This window comes from Manduca sexta, chromosome 1 (genome assembly GCF_014839805.1).
Source record: "Manduca sexta isolate Smith_Timp_Sample1 chromosome 1, JHU_Msex_v1.0, whole genome shotgun sequence".
Classification (NCBI taxonomy): Eukaryota; Metazoa; Arthropoda; class Insecta; order Lepidoptera; family Sphingidae; genus Manduca; species Manduca sexta.
The window spans coordinates 2,872,895-2,885,152 of NC_051115.1; the positions used below are offsets into that span (position 1 = coordinate 2,872,895).

Below are 12,258 nucleotides of genomic sequence, written 5' to 3' on the forward strand. Positions count from 1 at the left end.
GTCATTAATTTCAATTGCCAGTGTAACAAAAATCAGTACCCATATATTCATTTAATTAAAAATAAAGTCTAGACATGTTTTAGCTGACTTTAGTATTTCTGTCAATGCAAGTACAAGTCGCCATTTGTTTGTTTTTAGAAGGATTAATATTTTATCTTTTTTACCAGCTATTTGGACTTTGGTCATAATTATATTAAGTAAAATATATATTTTTTTATATCAATATTTTTTTTAATGAATAATATATTTAATCCATATATTATAAATTCAAGTACAAGCACATTTATTGTGCATATTAACTTTTTTATTCCATTTAAAAGGAGAATTTTTTATGAATTGGTATCAATTCGCCATATTGGCAGTAAATTATCCGGTGTTTTATTTGCAACAATTAAACAACTTTTTTTTCATATCTTTAAAACCCCTATTTGCTCATGACTGAAATAAATACAAATGAAGTAATAATTAAAATTATGATTTTACATGGTTATTTGGTTAAGACGCATGACTGACGCAAAGATAGCCTGGTTTTGGGCATTGTCCTTTGAAATTCGGTTCCGCCCCCCGCGTCTCTAATTTGAAAGCTGGGCACGCCCTTGTTCGTTCCCATTTGGGGCAAGTTTTTGACCATTAAGCGTTATTACTAATTTTGCATTTCAACTTACCAAAAATACAATACTGTGTTCAATAAACAATACCACAGACGAACATATAATACTGGAAACACAACGTTATGAATAATAAACACTGTTTTCAAACTACTTTTAAGTTTTACCGGGATAGAATCAAATAAACATACGATATGACCATAGACTTCTATACATTGAGTTGATAAACGAAAATACCAGATAATAGCCTTGTAATACTGCCATGATGAGGAAAAAATATAATTTTGGACAATTTCCTCCTCTACCAAATAAATGAGCGCGACTTTAAAATGCTCTCCAATTTTCTATCCTGAAACTGAGTTTTGACCATACATTAATACAGAATGTGTGGACCCGTGATTTTTTCCCTGCAAATGTCCCCCGCTGCATCAAAATGTCCCCAAATTTGGGAAGAAACTCCTCCATCTGGCAACTGTGGCTTTTGCTGTAAATCCCAATCCAAAATAAACAGTAACCATAGTCCACAATCATAGACATTTTTTTGTTTTGTTTACTCAATCATAGACCACATATAAACGCAGTTTTTATTATCACTTCTTGCAAAAGTATAGATCTAACATTCATACAATTATAAAATAGAATAGGAAAAAAAAAATGTAGATTTATTAGTGAAGGTTTTATTAGATATATTTTAATAGTTTATAGTAACAAGAAAAACTTATAGTCGTGGTAATAAGCACATGGCTCGACAATTCTAGATGACCATGATATACAAACATAAACAAATATTTTAAGATATTTGCGATAAATCAGGTTGAAACGAAACCACCTATTATATTTGCATAAAATGCTTTTATAACAATATAAAACAATTACCTACTCGTCTGCTTTGGTACAAAATTCATATAAGTTCCAAAAAGGTTAAGGGTCAAAAGTGGTAGTTGCATGCGTGCCACCTCTCGAGAACGACTGTATACCAGTTTCGCGTTAAAGACATAAGTGTACTTGTAAAAAGAAATAGATGTTACCCTTTTAAAAATTCTACCATTTTATTTTTTAATGTAGCCACAATAGTTTGTGACGTTAGGCTTCATTCGAGGGAGTCCATTGATGACAACAGACAACTGGCAAAAGTTCACAGATGATGACTTTGCCAAAGAAAAATAATTCGATTACACGTGTAATAAATCGATAAAATCATACCTACGTTTATGGTTTGTAGACAAAAGTATTGAAAATACTGAAATTTAGTATTTTATCTACTTTTGACATAACAAATCAAGAATATAATAACCTGACCTGAATAAGTTTAAATTCCTATCTGTCACTAAAGATACAAGCTTTTGCTTAGTTTGAGAGACAGCGATTCATATATTTGATTAAGCTAAGAACTAGATTGGATATTTATGTATTTTTTTTTTATATTATAATTATAATATAAAAAAAATATTGGCACAAGATAATGACAAAAACACAAGAAAAAGAGTTGACTAATTTTGTCGTGAACTGTCATGCTAGGCCGGCATGTTTTGTTAAATGTTATCCGAAGAAACCTGAATAAAATAAAGCTTGTATGTACCAATAATAATAATTAATTATTTAATTACCATAAGTTGACATTGGCATATGTGCAAATCGCGCCTAGCCAAAGAGTGAGAAAAAAATAAAAAAAATACCATAAGCCACGATATAGATGTTATAGTCTATGTTGAAATTACAAAAAAAAAATACCCACTCTGTAGTCGAGAAATGTCATTGTATGTCACGTCATGTCGGATGCCAACTATTCTATTCAACGGGTAGAATATCACTAATAGATGGCATTAAAATCCAGATTAAAAAAAGTTGAAAACTATAAAAAAAAATTATGTGGCAACCTTGTTCTGTTTTCCAGTTTTGAAAAACTATTTTCTCTTGTATTGATGGACACCGTCAATTATTATTTTATTTTTTGTAATAATAAATATAGGCAGTCCTAAACTTATGTCGTTTCGAGTTACGTCGACCGATGTTTTGAGAGTATTCCTCAAGAATATGTGAATTATTCCGATTTCTGGAATAGAAGAATTCACTTGTCGCGCTGCCAACGGTAGTATGGCGGGCGGGATCGCGGCGGCGGCGAGTCATCACCCTGCACATGCCGCTGACGAATTTCTTTAGTTAGTTTATAGATAATGGACAATCAAAACGTAATACATTCGTTTTTTTTTAAGTGAAACACGTATAATATCTGAATGGTATTCCACCGATTTAGTGATCGTACGTCAGCTGGGTCCCTCATCAACAATCAGCTATTGGCTATGCTATACTGCAGTATGAAGCTGAATGAGGCTTCCCATGGTTGGCAAAATATCATACATACATTTTTATAACATATATAACTCTATTTTTTTGTTTTGTTTCAACAATAAAAAAACCTTTCTTTCTTCTTTTTTGCGCCATTAACAGTTTTTGTTTTTACTTATCTAAATGAATCAAACTTGCTATGCCACCTAAACAAGACGGTGATAGTAAAGTGAAGATGAGTAAGAAAGACAATTATAATAGAGGTTAAATCTAAGATTTTAAAACACAATGATCCTGGTTGTTCGACTTCATCTATTCAGCGGGAACTTAATTAGCACGCACGAATATACTGAAAATATTGAAAAACTCCTTACAGCACAACTTTTCAAATCAAATCCAACAGCCATGTGATATGACCCTTACTTTTAATTTTATCCATGGTGCCTTATAACTAGCTTAACTAGTTGTAAACGTCCCTATCCTTGAGGTTAAAACGCCTCCTTAGATCATGATTTTGTCACCCGCTTTGCTATGGAGGGAAGTGGACAATTAATATTTCCAACTTCTCCCTATCTTTCTATTTAATTAATTTCTTTGCCGGATAATGACATATTAGTTTTCCTTTTATCCTGGCTTACAGGAGTTGAAGTGGTGGGTGTGAGGGCGGGAAAGTCTCGGTAGCTTTACTTTTTAGCTGCTCTATTTTAATTTTGAGTCCTTGTGGAACCTAACCCTTGAGTTTACATGTAAAAATATGAAAAAAATATATCTACACTTACGTCGATTTGATTTATATCGCGTATACCGAGAACTTGACTTACCATAAGTACGAGGACTGCCTGTAATTATATTTGAAACGAAAATTTAATGCATATTATGGCTGTGTTAAGTAATAATTTCGGTAATTGAGTAAATATACAAATTAGATAATACAATTGGATTTTATTTGTAACCAAAGACTTCAAGCATACTCTGTTAATTATAGACAAAAAATCAAGGCCATATTATTATTATGTGCACTTTAATTATTACCAATTGATAATCATAATCACTGTAAACGAAATTATTAAATAATAAGTTGTGGTGCCGCTTGCAAGATTTTAGTTATAAAACATCACTAGCGACATCTAGTAAACGGTTTGTAAAATTACAATAATTTGACATTTAAGGATTGCCATAAAAAGTACAAGTAGGTTCTTTATTTCTAGTCTATAGTATTATAAATGCTCTTTGGCCCTTTGGGTGACTACTTGTTTGTGTTTTCAAAAAGTCAATTTTCAAAAAACCGTTAAAATAAGTGTTGTTAAATCATAATCCAGCGTTATATCTCATTGCGAATACATTCGCGACATAAAACTTTGTTAATGTAAGTAATTTTAATATTTTGATAGCCGAAAATCGGTAACCAAACGAATTGTATGTTTTGACTTTTGATGCATTTAAATTGTAACAATGCACTTTTAGAGGTGCAAATATCACTAATAGTTACCATATAATAGATGAGTCAATAAATAAAATATAAAATGTAACAGAACTAAATAATAATTTACAACAAAGCTTCACCAACAACTTTATAAATTCGTAAGTGTTGTGATACAAAAATCCAGTGAAATTGTGAAATTGTTGTGTAATAAGAAGGAAAATAGTTTTAAAACTACGTCATCTAAATATATAACGATAGATATTGACAAATATTGCAATGTGGGTACGTATATAAACAATTTGAGGTTAAGTACTGCGTATTTTGTTTGCAGTTCAGACGCATTTAAAAATCGAATCCTTTGCATTTCTGCTACCCTAGTATAATTTATTCAAAATTGCCATCTTTACACGATTTCCTCTTTTTTAACATTTATAATTTGTTTCTTTACTGATATTGGTTTGTAAAATATTTTTAGTTTACTATATAATTGGAAGAATACACGCTTTCGCCTCTTCCGTTAGAAATAGTTACATATAGTATATTTGAACATTATTTTCAAGTTATAGGAACAAAAAGTCCAAAAATTTTATGCATGGATTAGCAACAAAGGTGAAAGAACGGCGGTGATAGCCTTGTTGGTTGTAGAACGGACTGCCAAGACGAATGTTCGCAGGTTCAATTTCTTAGGGCACACACCTCTGACTTTTCTATGTGTGTATTCTTTGTGAATTATCGCTCGCTTTAATGGTGAAGGAAAAACATTGTGGGGATACCTACATACCTGAGAAATTCTCTATAGGAATTTTTTTGGGTGTGTGAAGTCTACCAAACCGCACTGATCCAGCGTGATGGACTAAGGCCTAACCCTCTCAATAGTAGAGGAGGCCCGTGCCCAACAGTGGGACGGTATATCATACAGGGCTGATATTACTATAGCAAGAAAACTTGCAGAAGTTATTATAAAGCAATATTAATACAATCTGGCATTAATGCCCAAAGTAAACATGATTGGAACTTCTTGGACACTATATTTGTGAGCGAACTCAAAGATCGTGAAAAAAACACTTACTATTTCTGATTGATTAATATTCTTCCATTGAAATGTTAACAAATTATAGATATCTTAATTAAACAAATAAAGAAGTATTTAAAGGCACCACTATACATTTGAAATACTTTTAAGTCCACAAGATACAAAATGCTCAGTAATTTAGATATTACACGAGAATTGGTTGGCTGTTGAATTTACTATTAGTTTGATTTGTTATTTCTACTCAATTGTTTCTAAAACTATCTTTATCTAATTAATATTATACATCAAAAAAAATTAATACAATGTCTCAGAAGCACATGTAATATCTTAGGACTGCCTAATGTATTTGCCCAAATTTCAAGAAGATAATAAATGAATACCTTTCAATTATACAGGGTCATTTTGACATTGTGTTACTAAATGAAACTGCATACTTGTCTACTTGGAAATAATACTTTACAATATATTATTTTAGTTGTAGATGTAAAATAAAAAAGTATAAACTTTGAACAAAATAAATTTTAATGAAAAGTAACTATATATTAGTATAGATTAAATAAATAATCTAAATTTGCAGTCTTGTGTTTTACCTACCACTTGTCTGATAGTTAGCAATACAACCATCAATAAACAGTAGGACTAACAAACTCTGTGGTAATATACTGGTATGCCTGATGGTAGGTTTCTTATATGTGAGACTCAGCCTGGCTGGTACCACTGCAATGCCTCACTGCCACCATGCAGCATAGTGTACTCACTGTTGTGTTCCGGTTTGAAGGACATTGTACCCAGAGTAACTATTGGATTTAATAAGACACAACATCTCATGTCTCAGGATGGTGAGCGCTGTGAATTGCCAAACAATACTTAATAATGCAAGGTGTTGATGTTTCTACTGTTTATGGGCGGTCACATCGTTTAGCATCAGACAAATAGCAAGCTCATCTCGTCATTCAATGCAATGAATAAAAATAAACTCCGCTGCGCTTGCTACCCTGAAACATTAGTTAAGTCTCATAATGCCAAATAATTATGCTGGCTTGTATTACCTCCTAACTGGATAACAATGTTACTTTGTGGCACAAATAAATGTTGCATCAGTATCATATCGCACGCTTAATAAAATAATGACCTATTTCAAATTTGTTAATTTGTGGCAGTCGTTGAAAAACGAATTTTTGTTAGCTAGTTTTTGCTTTGAAGTTGCAATGAAATTGAGCTTATTAAAGATAAATAATGAAACCTATAGCATAAAAAAAATAGAAAAAAACAAAAAGGTCGCAAATAGAAATTGGTTGTTTGACGATTCCCACAAATTGGCAATTTTGGAATTGGTCATTATTTTATTAAGAGTGCGATATTTAGAAAAAAAAAAACTGATATATTTTTGTGTTAAACTTAACGTTTCGTTTGTTCTAGCTCAACATGTTGAAATTTGCCTGACTGTCGAGTTATTGCGTCGGGTCTGAGTTGTCGAGTTTTGTCATCGCGCTAGTATCGACGTCATCATGTTCCAAAAACCGACGTTTGGCAGTAACGCTACGTCTGGCTTCGGTAAATATTATATTAGTCTTTGTTGATCGTAGGATATATTTTATATCCGCCCGGATAGCGAACCTACACAGGGTGTTAAAACCCGCCATAGTGGCACACGAATGTCGCGTTCCGGGATCAGCCTGTGTATATCCGGTTCCAACAGGCATAATTGTGTCTGAGGGGTAATCATCTCTGGTCAGTCGACATTCTATCGGACCCTACTCCTTACTATCAGGTGCAGTGGAGTCCTTTTTCTTGCACTCTGCAAAATTTATGTGAATCTAAAGTGACAATTTTTTTTGTAATATTTACAATTATTTCACGCAAAATACCGGAAAGTCGCTAAAATACCTTTGTTATTATTTTAAAATAAAAAAAAAAACAATGTTACATAACGCTTTGTACGAGATCCCATCCCGCGCCTGTAACGCATCGTAACGTTTTACAAGAGCCCTCCACCCCTCCAAATTGCGTTATGTAATACTTGAATGGTCTATTAGTCACAAAAATAAAAGAGAAAAATACATAAATATCCAAAAATTCTTAAGGCTTAATCAAATATGAATATCTGTCTCTCAAACTAAGCAATATTTTTTATCTTGAGAGACGTACAATTTTAAACTTATTCAGGTCACAGCTCATAAGAAAATACTGTTTACCCTCTTGATTAAACATGTTATGCATTTTCAGGCTCCTTCAATTCTGCCGCCACGACGTCTTCGCCATTCGGATTCAAACCTACAAACACCACGTTTGGAGCAGCGGCTGCCACCCAACCAACAACTGGGGGTGGTAAGTGTAACCATTCTAATCTTATTTATAAGGGTCTGTTATGTTAATAATATCAGCCCTGTATTATATACTGTCCCACTGCTGAGCACGGGCCTCCTCTACTACTGAGAGGGATTAGGCCTTAGTCCACCACGCTGGCCTAGTGCGGATTGGTAGAATTCACACACCTTCCAAATTCCTACAGAGAACTTCTCAGATGTGTAGGAAACCTCACGATGTTTTCCTTCACCGTTAAAGCGAACGATAAATTCACAAAGAATAAACACATGATGTTTTTTAGAAAAGTCAGAGGTGTGTGCCCTTGGGATTTGAACCTGCGGACATTCGTCTCGGCAGTCCGTTCCACTCCCAACTAGGCTATCGCCGCTTGTTCTGTCTGTTCTGTTAATCTGTTGTGTTAATCTATGCATATTATAAAACAAATACCTCAGAAGCTGCCTTTCTGTGAAATCGATTTTCTCAAAATATACTGAACGGATATTTATGAAATTTGGTATGGAGATAGTTTAAGACCGTGGGAAGGCTATTCTATCCCGGGAAAACTCCTCTCGGGCGAAGCCGCGAGCAGATGCTAGTTAGGAATAATTCAGTGTTTTTATGAACTCCATAAGAACAACATGTAATGAACTATGGTTTATCAGAAAATAAGATGCACAATTGACTACCCTTCAAGGTAAAAAGGCGTGAATGTATGAGTGAAACTATTTTCTTTTAATGACGAGACGAGCTAGCCTTTCGCCTGACGGTAAGCATCCATAAACAGTAGAAACACCATCAAACACCTTAAACTACAAAGTATTGTTTGGTATTACACTGCGCTTGTCTGAGACATGAGATGTTAATTATTATGTCCAGTAGTTACAATGGCTGCAATCTCCTTTAACACAACACAACAGTGCATGCATAATATTGCTTGACGGTATTCATTCTCTATACAACTAATGATTTCTTATGTTTACGCGAATGTTAGACATTAAAATTAAAGTACTTTTCGGATTCTATCGCGGTTTTTTTATATTTTAATTTTTTCCCGACGTTTCGAAGACTGCAGCATTCATGGTCACGGGGGGAAGAAGGAATGAAGGACCATGAAGGCTGCAAAGTCTTCGAAACGTCGGGAGAAAACTAGAATATAAAAAACCGCGACATAATCTGAAAAGTAGTTTAATTTTAATCTCTATGCAACTACATAAATATCCCCCGCAGGTCTATTCTCGTCCAACACTCCGGGAGGTCTCTTCGGCGCCGCCGGGCCGTCCACCTCCACGTCGACGTTCGGGGCCAACACCAGCGCGTTTGGGTTCGGCGCTAGCACGTCGTCTGGCGGTCTCTTCGCGAATAACACGTCCACCGGCCTGTTTGGGAATGCGCAGAACACGTCCGCCTTCGGGGCTAAGCCTACTGGTGGGTGTTTTGTATGATAACTTAAAAATGTGCGGATCTAGATTTCAAAACAATCAAAAGGGAAACCTTGACTTTTGATGAAGTGGGTATACTCAAGTTTTGATGGGGTGAGTATACTCAAGTTTTGATCAGGTGGGTATACTCAACTTTTGATGAGGGGGATACTCAATTTTGGAGTGGAGGGTAATGCGGAAATTTCAAAAATTTGTCCTTGTGTTGAAGCAAACCGGTACAATTTTCCTCTGGGTTTGCCCTTGTGGTTATTACATTTATTAAGTACAATATCAATGGTTTGCATTAGAATATTCACGGCTTTAGCTACGAAGCTGAATAGACGTTTTTACTAAGGTAATTGTCTCATTGAGTAATTGCTTTATTGTAAATTTTACTTGCGATTCAACAAGTACTAATTATTATAAACAAACTAGTTGACCCGACAGACGTTGTCCCGTCTTAACTGTGTATGCACGCGCGCATTCTGTCAATCGCTGACAGTTATTTCAAACCACCGACAGTTATGTAAAATTAATGTTGTTAAGTTGAATTTTTTCGCGCAATTTTTTGAATTATTACTTTTATAGGAGCCTTCTCCTGACAATAACAAACACAACCAAAACAAAATAGTGAAATCGGTCCAGCCGTTCACGCGTGATGGCGTGACCAAGGGAAATAGGGATTCATTTTTATGTGAGATATATTGCCTAGACAAAAAAACACCGTCTTCAAAATATAAAAATATAATTCAATCACAACAACTTATACTACGTCTTATAAGAATCACGTCTTACTCCCCCGACTACGCACACCCCATCTTAATTTCCTACCCCCTTTCTCCCTCTTTCTCATACCTCCCTCCCACTCCCACAATCACGTTCCGTTTCCCACATTTATATATATTTATTACACATCAACAGCTCAAGTAAGTTATTGTATTGTTATTTTCAATATAACTATTTGGCTTCATTTAGTAACGCAATGTCAATATGACCCTGTATACTTGATCGGATAACTCACAATATTCTTAACACGAACAAATTATAGTATACAGATGAAACCATATCTCACTGTCCGTAAAAACCATTCGTTCCAGGCTTCGGTTTCAGCAACACGTCGACTACCGGCGCGACTGGTGGAGGCCTCTTCGGCTCCACGCCGGCGGCCGGCGGCGGACTCTTCGGCCAGCAGCAGAACACCATGTCCGGAGGCGGGCTTTTTGGTTCGGCCACCACAGGTATGGAGAAATATGACATTTCAAAATGTAAACGCGCCTAAAACAAAAATAATAATAATAATAATAAAATAATAATATCAGCCCTGTATTATATACTTGCCCACTGCTGCACGGGCCTCCTCTACTACTGAGTGGGATTAGGCCTTAGTCCACCACGCTGTTGTGCGGATTGGTAGACTACACACACCTTCGAAATTCCTATAGAGAACTTCTCAGATGTGCAGGTTTCCTCACGATGTTTTTCTTCATCATTAAAGCGAACGATAAATTCACAAAGAATACACACATGATTTTAGAAAAGTCAGAGGTGTGTGCCCTTGGGATTTGAACCTGCGGACATTCGTCTTCGCAGTCCGTTCCACACCCAACTAGGCTATCGCCGCTTACAAAACAAAAATACTGATTGCTAATTTTTCTACTCTGAGATCGATTATGTATGTAGGGATGAGGGACAAATAAAAGAGAAGAATCCTACTCAAAATATTTACTTTTGACCACTTAATTTTAATGACAAGTTTGCGCGCACGCACAAGCTTCTGTCGCCATTGCTCGCGAGAGACAGAGAGCACTTTGACCTTTCTCTCATGCACTGAAAATCATATATGCGTACAATAACATTTATTTATAATTCTTTTAAAATAATGCTATAAAAAGCCGATCAGATATTATTCCCATGTATTTTTAATTTTTTTTTCAATGCTGAATTTTGAAAAAAAAAAAAAAACTGAAAAAGGCTTGATGACGTCATACATATGGTTGAATGAAGTAGTTCCTTGGTCACCTTACTGTTTATTTAAGAAAATAAGACACCGTCATTTATCAATGTCAAATATCAATATTACAATAGGTTCATCACAACTGTCACTTTCAAAGAGAGAGAGAGAGAAACAAAAAAAACTGTCTCTTCACTTCATTTTCTTGAGCCGTATATATAACGTCATTTGGTGCTTATGTAGTTTTAGAATAAAACAATATTCAAAGTGAAAATATATGAATTTTGGTAAGACGAAATATTGGCCTCATAATTTTAGATCTAATTTCATAAAATATAAACATTTGAGTATGTTGAAAACATGCAATGTCAATTAAGACATTGTATGCGGTGCTGAAATACTCTATTGTCTACCATCTCGGTTGTCATGCCGTCCCGCTCTAGCGTGAGATGAAGTGACGTGAGTGAATGAGACAGCCTTAGGTTTTTTCTGCTAGCGAGTTCGTTTCAGCCAAAAACAAAACTGTTACATGAACAGTATTGAACGCGTTAATAATGATTGGCGCAATGCAGAAGGCAGTAACTAAAATTAAAATTGGTTAAGAAATGAGAGACTAATTCATTATTCTAATATTGTAATGCGCAGTGTAGATGGCGCGCTAACTCTTCAACTCTTCCTTTCCCTTTCGCGCGCAACTTAATGCCTAATGACGTCACTAGATACCATTGCGTTTCCTTCTTTGACGTTAAGCCCCTCCGTTGGACTGTCAAATCTTATATCTTATTGATTTTCTACCATTCATTATGTTCAATTTTAGTTGACGTAATTTTTATATAAAATATATAATTTATAGCCTGTTATAATTTATAGTCTACCAATACGCAACAGCGCGGTGGACTAAGGCCTAATCCTTCTCAGAAGAGGAGGTCTTCAGCAGTGGGACAGTATATAATACAGGGCTGATATTATTGTTATTTATGTTTTGTTCTAGGTGCATTCGGCCAGCAACAGCAGACTGGCACGGCGCATGTGAAGTACAACCCGGTGGTAGGCACCGACGTCGTTGTGAAGAGCGGTAACTCGCAAAACATCAACATCAAGCACCATTGTATCACTTGCATGAAGGTGAGCAAGCATTTGTTGTTTCTTTTTTGGCGGCATGCGAATTTTCAAAAGTTGCAAGTCCATCATATTTTGTATCCTCCTCCCTTCCTGTATTTGAATAGCAATTT

At 35.1% G+C, this 12,258-nt stretch overlaps 1 protein-coding gene across 4 annotated transcripts in view; it reads left to right on the forward strand.

Annotated features, from left to right (window-relative positions):
* The first annotated feature begins 4,059 nt into the window (after positions 1–4,059).
* Positions 4,060–12,258, forward strand: part of LOC115452746 (nuclear pore complex protein Nup98-Nup96) — a 66,823-nt gene continuing 58,624 nt past the window's right edge. For 3 of the 4 annotated variants that reach the window (XR_005112273.1, XM_037438013.1, XM_037438072.1), the window contains exons 1-6: positions 4,060–4,260; positions 6,770–6,904; positions 7,577–7,678; positions 8,885–9,082; positions 10,173–10,313; positions 12,018–12,151. Coding sequence is in view for 3 of the 4 variants with exons in the window: in XM_037438013.1 (XP_037293910.1) it covers positions 6,859–6,904; positions 7,577–7,678; positions 8,885–9,082; positions 10,173–10,313; positions 12,018–12,151 (621 nt within the window). In the remaining variant the exon portion in view is untranslated. Of the gene's footprint in view, positions 4,261–4,580; positions 4,600–6,769; positions 6,905–7,576; positions 7,679–8,884; positions 9,083–10,172; positions 10,314–12,017; positions 12,152–12,258 lie in introns of those variants that run through there. The other variant, XM_037438037.1, reaches the window with a different exon arrangement.